The sequence below is a fragment of the Pteropus alecto genome, unplaced genomic scaffold (genome assembly GCF_000325575.1).
Source record: "Pteropus alecto unplaced genomic scaffold, ASM32557v1 scaffold52, whole genome shotgun sequence".
Taxonomy (NCBI): domain Eukaryota; kingdom Metazoa; phylum Chordata; class Mammalia; order Chiroptera; family Pteropodidae; genus Pteropus; species Pteropus alecto.
In genome coordinates, this window is record NW_006433941.1 from 435,962 (window position 1) to 451,753 (window position 15,792).

The 15,792-nt window shown below is 48.5% G+C and overlaps 1 protein-coding gene across 6 annotated transcripts in view; it reads left to right on the plus strand.

Moving 5' to 3' along the window:
• ARHGAP44 (Rho GTPase activating protein 44) overlaps nucleotides 1–13,125 on the plus strand; it is a 176,390-nt gene extending 163,265 nt beyond the window's left edge. For 2 of the 6 annotated variants that reach the window (XM_025044357.1, XM_025044355.1), the window contains 4 exons: nucleotides 3,242–3,399; nucleotides 3,871–3,936; nucleotides 6,625–7,005; nucleotides 11,729–13,125. In XM_025044357.1, the coding sequence (XP_024900125.1) occupies nucleotides 3,242–3,399; nucleotides 3,871–3,936; nucleotides 6,625–7,005; nucleotides 11,729–11,868 (745 nt within the window). In that variant the 3' untranslated portion in view covers nucleotides 11,869–13,125. Of the gene's footprint in view, nucleotides 1–3,241; nucleotides 3,400–3,870; nucleotides 3,937–6,624; nucleotides 7,006–9,070; nucleotides 9,123–11,728 lie in introns of all 6 variants that reach the window. The other 4 variants (XM_025044356.1, XM_015586683.2, XM_025044358.1 and 1 more) reach the window with 4 other exon arrangements.
• Nucleotides 13,126–15,792: the final 2,667 nt, after the last annotated feature.

Consider the following 15,792-nt stretch of genomic DNA (forward strand, 5'->3'; position numbering starts at 1 on the left):
AGGGGACTGTAGTAGTGGGAATTGCACAGCAAAGCGACTTTGCCTGTTTCTATCTACTCTCAACCATTCAGAGAACTAGGAAAGCTACATCAAATCAGACGCCACTGTGCATTCTGTTATTAGAAGATGCAGTGTTCCTGCATGGCCACTGCTGGAGAAAATTTGGAGACCTTGGGAGGCTAAACCTTTTAACCCAGTTTTTGCATGTGTACACACACACACCCCATTCCCTAAATGAAAGAATCACAGGCTTTCTTTCTTTCTTTCTTTTAATGAATAGAAGTTACTTTCTCACTGAAAAAAAAGGGAAAGAGGACAATCATAGAGTTTGGGAGAGGAGGCCTGACACGAGATGTGCTTGGGTTGTTGCTGACGGCTCCAACTCAGGACTAGAGGATACCAGCCCTGGCTGTGTACTCACTAGGTTTCAGGTCCACTTGAGAGAGGCAGATGAAGAAGAGTAAGTTCAGCGGAGAAGCAGAGGCTGACGGCTATGGGCAGAGACTGATGAGGAGGAAATGGACAAAATGGAGATTTTTCTGGGAAGATTCCTTTTACAGACACCTACCTCATCCTTATTCCCCATTTTCTAACTGAGACTTGGTGCCAACAACATTCAGCATGTAAATGGTATTTCTAGAAAATGCCCCTCAGAGATGGATTTCCCCTCTGAGGTGCTCCCAGAATGTTATAGATGGGAGGCCTTGCAGAGTCACTCATGGGCAGGGAACATCGCCCACTGGTTCAGATTATTTAAAAGGTCAGTCCCACAGCATACTGTCCCTTCTTCCTGGGGTAGATAGTCCTGTAGCTTTCCTCTGGGTGTCACTGTCCTTATTCGTCTTGTACCTCTCTCTCTTCTCTCGCCACATGGATTTCTCTCAATACAAATGGGTATTCTATTGCTCTCTTTGTTTGTTTTTCTGTTTCTTGGACAATTGCAGCCCAGATGATGTTTCTTCCAGTTGCTAGATTCCTGTTACTGCTCCCCCTCCCCAAGGATGGCAGGCTCTCCCCTCCCTGTGGCTTGCTCCAACCGTCCCCATTCCCTACCAGATCCTCATCCCCTCATCCTTTCAAGGCTGTTGGCTCACTCCAGCCAGGCTCAGCCTCTGCACCCTCCTCCTCTGCTTGGCATTAACTCTGACCCCTGCTTCCTGCCCCTTTGCACCCCAGCTCATTGAGTCCTGTAACTAGAACTGTAACTATGCCTCATCCATCTAGGACTCCTAATAACCACCTTACACTACAGTGTGACCCTCATCCCCTCATCCTTTCAAGGCTGTTGGCTCACTCCAGCCAGGCTCAGCCTCTGCACCCTCCTCCTCTGCTTGGCATTAACTCTGACCCCTGCTTCCTGCCCCTTTGCACCCCAGCTCATTGAGTCCTGTAACTAGAACTGTAACTATGCCTCATCCATCTAGGACTCCTAATAACCACCTTACACTACACTACACCTCTCCCCACTGGGTCAGCTGCTCCTATGCTGGAGAGAGAGGACCCAGCTACGTAGGTAAATACTTGTTTCTGCAGTGGCGAGGAAGTGTACAAGTGGGAGGGAAAAGAAGGATGAGCTTCTTGAGCCCTAGGTTCCTTGGACAAATGTCTATCCAGAGGAAAGAAGAGTCTATTACCCCATAAGAAGCTATTATTTTATTTGCTCGTTTTGTGTTTTTTTCCCATTTCACCTTCCTCTTGCCGGAGGCAGAGATTGACAGAAAGGTAGAGTGATATTTGGCACTGATACCTGAGTGCCTGGTGACCTTGGACCTGAAGAAGAATGAAAGACAAGTTCATGCCCAACGAGTGAGGCAAGGGTTTTCTCGTTTTTTGTTATTGTTCATTAACAGAATAGATAAAGGAATTGTTGCCCTTCTAATCCTCTGATGAAATGGCTTTTTTCTCTTGGGGAATTACTGAAGCGTGGTGTAACACTCATCCTGAGATGGAGAGAACTTACTACTACCTTGAATGAGGCCTTCCCTCCATACTTTGATAATATTCACTATTTCAGCCCAGGTTCTTCCCTGCCTCCAAGCCTTTTTCACCATAGCTTAGTGGAATGAATGGTATATTCTTAGTTATTTAATATTTGGAGTTTCTAGATAAATTTTGGGAAGAAATAGGCTGTAGCTGCTTTTGTGGGAAAGAAAGAACCATTGCAAAGAATCTAGGTTTCCACACTTCCCGCACCTTACCCGAAGGATCAGAATCCAGGTAGGTTCTAACAAGAATGAGAGATGTCTCCCAACTCCAAGGTCACCTTTCTGATTTGCTAGGGCCTACCTGGAACATTATGCTAAAAATGCATGGAGGTGGTTATGGAGATGGATTGATAATATCTGAATGATGTGTTGGAGAATGGAAAGGAGTGAAGAGTCGGCCATTCGTTCGCCATCCCTGGTCTGTGAAGTGGAGTTAAGTAGGGTGTCTTTTAACATGTCCTTCAGAGAATGCCTGAGAAAGAGCCAGCAGTGAAAGATGAACTCTCTTTGGGACCTGGTGACCCAGGGTGTCCCTTTATCAATCCAAGAGACTCCAGAGGCCCTCACTACCATTGACCCTGTTCCCACTTCCAAGCCTGGAGGACTTGGACAGGTCCACATTCGGAGCACAGCCAGGGTCTTTGTCAACACTACCATTTACTGGGACCTGCTACTAAATTTGGGTCCTGAAATTCCTCCCCTGCTTGGGAGCATGATGGTAGTTCAGGGAAAGCAGCTGGAGAGCTGGAGAGCTGGAGAGCTGTGGCTGTAAGGCTTATCAGGATAAGCCTGAGTCATCAGCCCTCATTCAGCACACCGACCCTATGAAGTCCTCTTGCTCTGGTATGCTGTGGATACAGAAAGGCAAGAGCACGTAGGTGTTCCAGTTCAGAATGGTCAAGGATCCCAGTGATGAACACAGGGTAGAGTGGGGATGCTCAAGGCCCTTGCTTCCCATTACTCCATGGTTTCCGGTTGGAGGGAGACACAGGTCCCTTTCTCAGGTAACAAAGGCATAGGGAGTAGTTGGCAATGAGTGCCACATAGAGGGAGAAGTGGGACCCAGGCCATCAGAGCCCCCAAAAGGGACGGTCACCGCTGGGGGCATTTTTGAAGACTTTAAGAAGGGCCTGAGACAGACCAGAGCTGGGACAGACTTACGCTGGCCCAGAGGAACATGTATTTGATCCACAATGCTGGTGCTGGTGTTGCGTGAGTTCAGGGGTTCTCTTTTCTCCTGTGTGTTTATGTTTCAGCACTTCTAAAAGCAAGGAACTTTCTCCAGGATCTGGACAGAAAGGAAGTCCAGCTTCCAGCCAGGGGCCACCCTGTATGGGGACACAACCAGGTGCACAACTGGGCACCAGCCCCAGCCAGCCACCCGCAGACCAGAGCCCTCACACCCTCCGGAAGGGTATGTCACCACCACCCTGCACATCGGCCTCAGGCCAGAGATAACTGTATGCTGCCTGAAAACTCATTTCTCTCATTTAGCATGGATATTTAGAAACTGTATGGCTTAGTGAAACATTCCTGGTCTGAGCATTAGAGGTTTTGGAAGTTAACAACTCCAAGAGGGATCGTTTCATCACTATTCCTCAGTTTATTCACTTAAACAGTGGGCTCATTAGAGACATGTATAGGGCATTGCTTCCTGTACACCAAGACCTCTGTGCACAATCACTGCTCAGGATGACGTGTCTTCCATGCTCGCTGCCAGGCTCTACCACCATCATTTAAGATGCTGTGTAGAGTGTTCTGCAGGAGGCCCTGCCCATCAACCGGGGCCTCGCACAGCTGCCTGCCCTGCTATTTGTGGAATGTAACAGAGGAGGGAATCAGAGTGTTTCTACAGGAATCCTGCCCTTCCATATTTCTGTTTTAGAAGGTCTGAGAATTTCTACACTGACCCCTGAGCTGCTCAATCCAGAATCTGCCACTGGAACTCGCTGTAAGAGGCCTGATTCTTCTCTCTGAAATGACTCTCAAAAGCTAAAGATGTGCTCTATGCTGATGTTTCATAAATGGAGAGCTTCAAGGAGTGTGTGCTTATCTGAATCTTTTTTGTTTGTTTGCACCTTATGACAGTGCTTTGCAAAGTCTTTAACTGTTCAAAATAGCTTATTGTTTAATTTGTTCCCAATTCAGGTCTTCCCAGCCTCTAGGTAGGGCTTTAGTGCCAGGATTTTTGGAACAGGGCTTGCTCACCTTATGCACACAGACCTTCACGACAGGTGCTTTCCAGCCTTCCTGGCTCCAGGCTGCTGTGGCAATCCCATTATCCAAGTGTGCTCTCACCCAGCCCTTCCATCTTGTCTGTTTCCCATTAATTCTTTGCACATCCTGCAAATAGTTAATGAGCACAGCTCTGAGGATGTAACAGAGCAGCAGGCACAGCCTCTCCAGAAAGGTCAATGTGGAACTATAACATCAGAGTATGCTGCTTGGGACACTGTCGGTCGCATGGGACACACTTGCAGACATAGGAGTTGGGCCACAGTGGTGGTGGTAGGATTTTAGCATTCCAGGGTGTTTCTCCAGCAACAGCAGATTTTCCTTGTGGTCTAGCTGTAGCTAGCTCCCTGGCCATCTTTGTATCACCCTCTGAGGCAGTATGATATCTAAGCCATCATTTTGTCCAGTGGAGTCAGGACTTCTGGTTCAGGCCAGTCTGTTTCCTAATGCCAGTAGCAGGTTGGCCTTCCATTTTTCACAGCTCATTGGGCCTATGTGGGGAATGCAGACTAGAATGACGCAGGTTCCTTTCCAAAGTGATATTCAGTAGCTCAGAGCCATCATTGAAAAGGTACAACTTTCATCTCCACCATTGCCCACTAATGGCACACTTACCTTTTTTTTTTTTTAACTCTCAGTCTTTTGACAATATGCCTACAGTTTTACATTATGGCCTTGTCCTGTCACTACCCAGAAGTGGTAAATGTTATCACAAACATCATGGTGATATTACTATGTCCTCCCTCTTCCAGTTCATTTAGGAAAAGACACATTCAAGAATGATGCCTGGGGGTCTCCATTTGCTTCTCATCCAGTGGAGTAATTCCCACATCAGCCAGTAGAGCTGAAAAGTTGTTTTATTCTGTCACAATTATATGGTACTTTATATACATGGTCCCATTTAATTATTGCAATGCTGTGGTGAAAGGTTAAATAAAGTGCCCCAGGACATACTATGGGCAGGACAAGATAGGAATTTGAGCCCACGTTGGTGGGACCCTGAAGAGCATGTCCTTTCCTTGTCCACATTGCACACTGAGAAGACATGCCAAGGAAGTGCATGAGGCATTATTAGAATTTTTTTTTTTTTAGCAGCTTAAAAACAATAAACATTTATTATCTCACAGTTTTTGAGAGTCAGAATTCCAGGAGCAGCATAGCTGGGTGGTTCTGGCTCAAGGTTTCTCATGTGGTGGGAATCAAAATGTAGGCTGGGTCTTGGGTCATCTGAAGGCTTGACCGGGGCTGGAGGATCCACTTGCAAGATGGCACACTGGCATGGCTGTTGGCTGGAAATCTCGGTTCCTTGCCATATAGATGTCTCATGACATGGCAGTGACTTACCCCATGGTGAGTGACTCAAAGAAGAGGAACTTAAGGTAGTGTCAAGGTCTCCACCAGGCCTAAGGCTCCATGGCTGTGAGGTTTTATCCATCTCTCTCTGGTCTCCTGCCCTCCCCAAAGGAGGGGTGGGGAGTGGGGGTAGGGGAAGTGTCCCTGGTGCCTCCTTGAGGACCTAAAGGACAATATCTTCCAGAATTAGTGTTACCCGTAGCCAGTACCCACTTAATTCTGGTAGATCATTGGTTGCTTTTGCAAGATGTTTGCTCATCATTGAGATCTTCTGAATGTTTGAATTTGTCATCCCTCCTGGTTCATTTTCAGTTAAAGATATAATGTATTTGTCATCCTTTAGCATGATTAAGTAAACAAAAAAGGAAAATGAAGGCAATGCAGAGGAGGTTGGGGCAATGATGTACTTAAAACAGTGCTATATATCTGTACATATTTGCACCCAGAGACTAGGATTCTTAAAAGAAAAACACCCCCGAGACAAGGACTCAGGATTGAGGGAAAAGCCAGAGCAACGGAGGCACTGGACTTCTGTGGCCACAGTACTTGGTCATATGCCCCTCTTATGGGACCCAAGGGCCATTAGACAGGTTCAGCCAAAAGTCGGAGTTTCCTATTCTGAGGACAGTCATCCTGTCCAGGGTCCACTGTCATAAGCTGAACTCTAGTTGTCCTCTGGTGGACTCTGCATCACTGACTCACTGTTCCTTAGTGTGTTCCTGATACCTTTTACCACTCTGAAGTGGTAACAGGACACTAGGAAATCAGTCACTGCCTGTGGATAGGAAATTTGTTCTGGAGTTTGGGGGTGGGGGTGTGTAGCTCATGGCAGGAATCCAGAGAAGAGGAGAAGAAATTAGTGAACAGCTTAGAAGATATTAAAAACTTGCAGTTCTGAGTGAATTTGAAAAAATTGCATTGGCTGCTCATGGTGGCAAGAGCTGGGGGTGGGGGCGGGGGTGGTGAAGGGTGTGCTAACAGGCCACATGGACAAGGGGGTCCTTTAACAACCTTGTGCATTATTGTTATTGCATTGTGTTCTCTGTTCCAGTTTCCAAGAAGCTGGCGCCAGTTCCACCCAAGGTCCCCTTCAGCCAGCCGGGCGCTGTGACTGATCTGTCTGCCGGCCAGCCGTCCCCACTCAGCCTGTCTCCTACGCCACCGAGCACCCCGTCACCCTACGGACTGAGTTACCCTCAAGGGTACTCCCTGGCCTCAGGCCAGCTTTCCCCGGCTGCTGCGGTCCCCCCTCTGGCCTCTCCTTCCAGCTTCACAAGCACTTTAACCAAATCTCGGCCCACTCCTAAGCCCCGACAGAGACCCACCCTGCCACCTCCTCAGCCTCCCACAGTGCATCTCTCAGCCTCTAGTCCGCAGTCCACGGAGCATCCTGTGCTAGATGGCATGTCCCCCGGGGAAAGCATGTCTACAGGTAATCAAGCCTTGGCTTCCTCAGATTTTCCCATGAACCTTAGCAAAATGTGCCAAGTGGAGGGACTGCTGGTGCCACTGGCAGTTAACAAATCCCTGTTTCCCGTGGGATCACTATGCATGTGTAGCTTCCTAGAGGATCTCCTTAGATGCCTCCTGTAAGCCAGTGGAAAGCAGCTCAGGCTGGATCCAAGTTGTCTTGCAGAGGGGCTTCTTAGGAGGTTCTCCCAGTCGAATGCCTGTGGGCCTAGGGCTCTGATGCTGTTCTTAATTTGGGGGTTGAGTGCCCTGAGTTCTTTTGAGTGGTGCTTCAGGAGAGGCTAGAAGCTGGATTATGATTGCAGAATAGCTGGCATCAAAGCACAAGTGAGGTGATGGAGGCTTCCTTTGGATAGAGCCCAAGCACCTAAACAGGTACAAACCCATATCTTAAGAAGAGACACTAAGAACCAAAGACATTTTTTCCTATTAATTAAATAAGCCTAATTAGAAAAATGTATTTCTAGCAATATATATTTAGAAAGGGTTCAGTTTCAGAAAAGATGTGTGTCCCTTGTTTCTTAGAGGAGCTAATTGGACAAGCCCACAACTGCTAAATTTAGTTTTGCTTTAAATTTAAAATCAAAGATGGAGATATTTCCCCCATAAAAAAATATATAAGCATGAAATCACAAAACACATACCACATTTAGCAAAGACCATTTGTTGGTTGGAAGAGGAGGACATTTTTGAAACATCTCCCCAGACATTTTGACCACATGAGATTAGAAACTCAGGGCATATTGTGGTGGCCACTACAGTCAGCATAGTATTTTCCTTGTGTAGGGAGGTAGGCCAAGTTTCGGGGTGTCTTGGAATAGAGCCAGCCTTCCATCTCGCCAGGCAGCAGAGCTTGGACATATATATCTAAGTGTTGTCCCGAGTAGCAGAGGTGAGGCAGCTTGGGATGGAATACACACACCACACAAACATCACACAAATACACACATATGCACGTACCCACAACCAAACCACACACTACACAGAAACACTATACAATACACTTACATGCACACACATATGTACATACTACCACATCCAAACACACACTACATACATACACATGCCACAAGGACACAAAGAGCAATGTCGTCTTAGATGTACTAGGATTTCTAATGGGGCTTGTGCTTTTATCCTCACGTCCTTCTCTGGGAGTCATGGTGTTTTCCCTTGATTGAATGGTAGGGATGAGCCTGTGGGGTTCAGCTCCTTGCTGCCTATGAAAAGCCTAGTCCAACTCAAGTGTTTGCAATAGGTCAAGAGATTTAAGTATTGTGGGAAGCAATATTTCAGTGATTTGGCTTCTTTATTTTTGGATGTGATTAATATTGAAGGCACACCTGCTGTCATCTACCCTGAGGCTTATGAAAAATTAAGGCAGTTCCTCCTTGAAAAATGACATTGAAGACCACTTCCCACTGGTGGTTTTTGTTGGTGACGTTGTGTGTCCCGAATGAGCCCTTATGGGAAGAGCACAGGCCTGCTACTGTCAGGGCTCATGACCATACCCCAGGAGCTTGTGGTCACCCTGAATCAGCTAGAGGGGCCACCTCCCCAACACCTCAACTTGTTAACTTCTATATCCACCCCAAGGAAAGGACACAGGGTAGTCTTGATACTGGAAGCAGTAGAATGAGCAGTGGATAAGACTGAGGAGAAATAGATAATAGAACAAGGTGAAATTTGAGAGCAAAAAGTGGGTAACAGAAAGCATTGAGGTCAGGCAGTGCCTCTACAATCACCTGAGAAATGTAATGACCTCCTTTCCATTGCACCAGTATAAGAACTGCTGACCTTTAGAATCAGTAATGTCCCCCTAGCCCCATCCCCGCTACACTGTTTTGTTTTCATGTTCTTTGGCAGCAGATTGTCGTTCTGTCCTTTATGTGCAGGCCTGTGAGCCAGAGTAGAAGCTGTAATGATTTGGTGTGGCCCACCTGACTGTGATACTTGGCATAGTTTTTTGTTACATTCTTGTTTCATCGTGTTTATTCCTTTCTCCGAATCCTATCATTGTGTTCTTGCAGCTGTGTGACATGAGTGCCGCAGTTTTGGATACGTGTGAGGGGGATGTTCAGGGTAAGCGGTCCCAGCCTCGCCTCCTGTCCACTCGCCCAAGCCAGCCAGGCCACAGCTCTCGGCTCTGCACTCTGCATGTGGCTCAGACCTGCATGGCAGCTTCCCTCCTGTTGCCTTCCCCAGCCTCAGCAGGAGCTGCCGGGTCCATGAGCTCATTTGGCTTTTTGGGATCACTGGCCTTTTTTTTTTTTTTAGTTTATTTTTCTTGTCCTTAGGAGATGGGGGAGAAAGCCAGGCAGGGTTCGAGCTCATCTGCTCCCACCTTATCTAGTCTCAGCTCCCCTTTCCTCTCCCTGTGGTTTGGAATTGAAGGGGTAACATGCCTGTTCTTCATGACGCACCTTTGTCATCACTGGAGTGCCTGCTGAAGACATCTGTGCCCAGTGTCCAAGGATGATTCTTTATGTACATATTGGTTTAGGGAAGTATCCTGATGAAGGACCCACCCAGTGCCATGGACACAGCCTCCACCAGTGACCTGGAGCCTGTTTGTAGATCTCCACTTCCGGATGGGAAGTCTAACTTGCCTTCCTCCAGGCTGAGACCGCTGGCAAATCCTGAAGAATCCATAGTGTTAGGTTCATCTTGAGCTCCTTTTTTCCTCATGTATATGGCCAGCCAGATCTTTTCTATCCAACTCAATATTTTGGGAGCGTTTATACCAGTTTCTGCCTGGTTTCCTCAAAAGAGCAGATGCTTAAAAGTAAATCCAAGGCAAGAACATGAAAGAAGCCAGAAGGAACCAGGTGTTTTTGTCCCAGTAAGAAGGGGCAGCTAGAGTAAACCAGGGGATGGCCCTCCAGTGCCCCCACGAAAGCTGCTAAGCCTGCAGTCCTGTGGAGACCAGTGACAGGCATGGCAGGAGGGCATTCGGCACCCACAGACAGGTCTCCTAACAGACACTTTTGGAGCTTCCTCCAAAACAAGAAACAAGCCATCTCCTCCAATGCCCCTTGGCAATGTCGATGGAGCTTCTTTTCCTCAGTCCTGCTCCCTGGCTACCTGAGCCACCTTCCTCCTCAGGGGTCTCTCTAAGGGAATAGCCAGGACAACAGCTGAGCAGCTCATTTCAGCTGAGGGTTCTTTACACGCTCTATTTGTGCTGTCATGTAAACACATCATCACCCTTTGTCGTTCCCATTTGACTGCTGGGACACAGAGGAGGTAAGAAACTTGTCCAAGGTTATACTCCCTCTAGTGACAGAGAATCCAAGCTGTGTCTTACCTAGCAGAATGATGCATGGCAGGGGGCAGGTGGGCCCCAGGCCAGGAGCAGCCACTAGGCCCCAAGGGATGGGCCCCAGCAGTGAGAACAGGACACAGGCAGGCCCAAAGGCCTGCAAATGTCCTCTGGGGCAGGAGGAGCAAGTGGCTGGGGCTGAGCTGAGCCTCAGACCCCCAACCACTGCTCCATTAGGTAGCAAAATGACAGGCTGGGATGACATTTTGAGGACTGTTAGGGGGGTGGGGTAAGAGAGAAGGACCTTTGTCAGAGAGCTTCCATGTTTGTATAATGTCTTTTAGGATGGTGTCCAAATGTCTGTCTGTCCACTTGGTATGCCATTCTTTGGGCTGAATGTTTGTTTTACCAAAAAAAAAAAAAAAAAAAAGCAATAAAACAAACAGAAAAAACCACCCCCAGGTCTGGCCTGAGGCTGCTCCCCTCCTAGACCTCCTAGGTGCCGCTTCCTCTGTCACACAGAGTGCTGTTATTGGCCTAGGTTGACAACGAGGCTAAGTGGAGGCAAAAACTAAGCAGGCCAAGGAATGAGGTAATGTGACAGAGTAAAGGATGCAGGGTCCATGGTTCTGAGCTGTCACAACCCAGTTGGCCTCTTGCAGCCCCCAAGAGCCAGCGGCTCAGCCTTTCCAGGGCACCCTATTGCACGTCGCCGTGACTATGCTGATTTGCTGGCTCTAAGGACTTGCTTTTGCTGGCTCGCAGATACCCCAAATCCAACAGATGCTGAGCCATGTTACCTCAGGTTCATTCTTCCTGATCATCTCCTAGGAAGAATGACCTTTCAGTGCCCTCAAGAAGGCTATACCTCTAGATGGGAAGTTTCCCTAGTGCTGAGAGTTGGGGTCTTCTGGCAGTTGGGGAGTTTACTGCCAGGGTCCCAGGGGATGCCCTCAGTCCTGCCCCATCAGTGACCTGAAGTGTACTGTTTACAGCCTTAGAGGTCTCTGTGAATGGCAGGACTTCTCCATTCGCTGAGAAAATAGGGTATTTTTCCACTGCCTTGCACCCTGTCCCTGCAGACTTCAGGGAACTAAATGCAACCCTGAAATCTCCAAAAAGCTGTCAGTCACTGAGACTGGTCCAGAAGGCAGTGTGTGGTAGCCTGCTGGGAGCTGTCTTAGTGGTCCTCTGTGAGCCACCCCAGCAAGATCTGGATGCTCATCCTATAGGCTTGTTTGGTAGAAGCAAAGAGGCCCAACCCTAATCTGACCCTGCAATAAAACGCTTCCATCAGTCCTCAAACAGGCTAGCCCTCCAGTAGCCAAGCCATTGCCGCTTCCCAACGCTGACTGTAGTCACCTGCCATCGGCATCTCCTTAGCCGAAGCCCCTTTTCAGCCACCTCTTTCTCTGCCAACTTCCAGATCTTGTCCACTTTGATGTCCCCTCCATCCACGTAGAGCTCGGGTCGACACTCCGCCTGAGTCCCCTGGAACATGTGCGGCGACACTCGGTGACTGAGAAGAGGGACTCGGAGGAGGAGTCTGAGAGCACTGCCCTCTGACATGTGTGTACATACATGAGCCGAGACTGACACACCACCAGGAGCGCCCTTGGGCCTGCCAAGCATTTTCTGTTGGCTCTTTGCTGTCACTGCCAACACGAGGCTGGAGTTTTACAGAAAACTGTCATCTCTGGCACGTGTGGCAAATGTTGGTGGTGCAGATTTTGTTTGTTCCCTTTGGGTGGTAACTTTGGCCTTTTGTTTGATCTTTGCCTTTTGACTTTGTGCCTATTTTGATCCACTTTTAGCCTCCATGCCAAGCAACAGCCCTCTCCGCCCAAGGGCTTGCCTGTCAGAAACGTCCTCTGCAGGGTGGTAGTGTGAAGGAGAGTCAAGTTGCCTGGTTAGAACTGGAGCTGCCCACTGTAATGACAGCGAACGTCAAGTTCTTGCAGTATCAGCTTAGTGGCTACAGAGGGAAATGGGATGGCAGGGAGCCCTTCAGTTACGGTGGACTAGATCCTGGGCACTGACCTGCCTACTGCACAGGGGAGGGCCAGCCTCTGTAAAAACCTTTAAGGCTGTCCTTAATCCATGGTCTCTAAAGTAAATATCTTAAAACAAAATTTCACTTCCTAAGTTTTATTTTTCCACACTGTATGACTGAAAGCTCCCATTCCTACCTTATTATTTTATACTTCTGAATTCAAAAACTGACCTTGAGGGTATCCAGAGGGCACAAAGCTAGCTTCCTATGTCCCCAAAAAACATCAGCTCTCTGACAGTAATTCCATCCCTCCAGGCTCTCAGTGATACCCAGCTCATGAGATACGTGGGGTCCAGTTATGTGCCTCGCTTCTGGACGTCACAGGTGAATAGCAATAACTTTGTTACCCAGAGCACGTAGAGGAAAGTGAAACTGGCCCTTGGAGACTTCAGGCCCGAGCCGTGGACCCTGTGGTGTGGCGAGCTTCGCTCACCAACATCAGGCACTCGTCCTTTCTCATGACCATCCATTCTCGGGGAGGAGGGCCGGGAGGGCACTGGGGAGCCTAGTCACACTTTGGGATTGAGGGAGTGAGGAACAGATTTGGGTCATGCATGCAAAGTCACACTTTAAAATTTTATCCTTTTAAAATAGATATGATAGACCTATACATGATATAATATTTGTATATATGAAATCTATATTTGTTTAATTTGAGCCATTCAATCTAAACCAATGTACAGGTGTACAATGAGAAATTTAAATGCTTATTTTTCCCAACACGGTGTAAAATAACCCTTCTCAAACAGTGGGATTTGCCAACTTTTGATGCTAACAGCTTTGCTCACTTCCTGGCAAGGGCAGTTCAGTACCCAATTTGTAATGGAGCCCAGGGGTTGAAAGTACCTTTAAATACATGTACAAATAGTTGTCAAAAGTAATCTTATTAAAATAGATTTATTATCCCTGAGTGTGGCCTATTGTCTTGTTTTAATAAGAAACTTGTGGGGACACAGGTCTCAATGTCAGGTGCTGCCTCAGGAGGAAGCCTGAGGGCACTGCTAGGCAAGGCCAAGTCCTCAGTCTATGTCTCATCAGCTGAGTTTTTGAAGTATTTCTATATACTCTTGTGTAGAAAGAATATACAAATAAATACTAGATTTATCTTTAAAACTTCTCTCAATTTTCAAGCACTAACCTCAGCGTTGTTAAATCTCATAAGGAGGGCAAGGAAGCCAACTCAACATGCTACTTCCCAATACTCCGAAGGGCACAGTGAGTGATTCTTGTTCTCATTACTGCCAAGTAACAAATCTGTTGTCCCCAGAACAGGAAGGGTGCATTTTCCTGAGCCACCACATGGGCTCAGCCAGCTCTACGAGTACATGAAACCAGGCTGCTGTTGTCGGCCAGCACAACTTGGCTTCTGCCAAAAAACTAGGCTACTGAGGGATGGTGACTCCATGGGGATAGGCTCCAAAGGTCTTTGCTGCCATCAGAGCTGGCTTCCGAGGCACATTGGGTATCTGGCAGCAGCGTGACACTGCACAGGGAGACAGACTCCTGCTTGGAGGTGGCACCAGGATGAAGCGAAGCACAAGTTCCAAATGGAATCTTTATTGTGTTCTGTGTCTTTGGAAATACTATTCTTTGAGTCTTGGCTATTTAGACTTCACATCCACAACCAGTGTTTCCTGTGACATGGCTTGTCTCTGGCATGCAGAGGGAATAACTTGGCTGAAGCAGGCATGGGTGCACCATTTTACCATGTAACTTCTTTAAAAATCAACTGACACTAAAATCCAGTTGTTCCTACTTTGTTTCTTTCAGCAGCTTCCTGTCTGCGGCTTTGCCAGGCACCATTTGTAGGCGGCGTCTAGCAGGCCAGTCTTTATCTGGGAGCCCAAGCCAAGGCCCCGCCTGAGCACTTCCCCACTGAATGGTGCCCTCTGGCTCCCGCCAGGCAAAGGGCGCGCACACGATGCCCGTGCGTGGGGTGGAGGACGTGAGCCTTCTGAGTTCAGGGTCATTCCTGGACTTTCACTTTGCCCTGACCTTCTTGCTCTGTGGGCTCTGAGGATCCTCTGCATGGGTCCGTTTCTTCTGGGGCTCACTGTCCTCAGGGCCGCCCGCCTGTCCGCTGGAGAGGAGGGCCGCCCGCACTAGCCGCAGCTCTCTCTTCTCCCTGCGCTCCTCCATCTCCTCGATGTCGCCAGCAAACAGGGCTTTCAGTGGGGCAGTCAGCTTGGGCACTGTGGGGAAGTCATTGAAGCAGACCTACAAGGCAAGACGGAGGATGAAGACACACCTCAGAGGGGGCTGGGTTGGGGGCAGGAGCTGAAGGAAAGCATGTGCTTTACAAACCCATAGAGTTAACAGGCCATAGCTGGAAAAAGCAAAAAAAAAAAAAAAAAGAAAAAAAAGGCCATGGAGAGGTAGGGAACGCTAAAGAAAGGGGCACACACTCCCCACAGCTAAGGGCAGGAAAGCTGAAAAGGCCTCAGAAAGGCAAAGCTTCTAGACTCTGAAAAGCAAGTTCCTTATAAATAAACCCCAGCCCATGCCCTGCCCTTTATTCTGGAAGGCAGAGGGGCAAGGCACACTTTGCCACTCATGAGAGGACAACCCTGTCTCCAGGCTGTCATGAGGCTCAAATGATGTGACAGTGGGACTAGACTGAGCCTCAGAGAGGGTCTCTAATTTTCCAGTGACCTGATGCTGACGTCTGTCTAGAGGGCCTTGCAGAATGTGGGCTCCCCTTCAAACCCAGTGCTGGTTGTGACAAGGTGATGGACAGATATCCTCTCACCATGGCCCTGAGCTAGACTCCTTCGTGTGGGTGCAGCGCTATCTCTGCCTTGGCCCCACCCCACACAGCCCACACCATACACACACCTTCATGTGGTCAAAGGCAATTCCAACTTTCTCGTTGAAGTCGGGACTGAAGAGCGGGATCTTGGCATAGCGCTGGCTGAAGTGGTTCAGCATGATGAACTCTGCATTCATCCGCATCCCCACGCCAATTGCCTGGGAGGTGGTGCTGCAAAATCAAAGCCAGGTTGCACCTCCACCAAAGGGCAGATTCCAAGGAAGAGCGACACAGGCCCTGCCCCAGCCCCCACCTCCCCTGGCAGTTCCCTGCTGCGGATCACAGTTGATGCCACCATATTTCCAATTTTTTCAAAAACTGTGCTTCCCCCCCCCGAACTTTGCCTAGACAACTCTACAGAAATAAAGGCAAAAGAGCCCAGAAGCAAACTGCTGCTCCTAGCTAGAAGCCCCCACAGCCCTCTGATGGGAAGCAGGCTGGCCTCACATCACTAAAGGGCACAGTCTTTCCCAGCAGGGCTGATGCGAGGCTGCTCAGCTCGTCACCTAGGGGAGGTAGAGGGAGTGGGTGATGATGGCTCGACATTCTCAGCTACCTGTGTGTCTTTTCCACGGCTTCTTCTTCCAGACCATCTTCCAGAGTGGCCTCATGTATCAGGAGGGTGGCG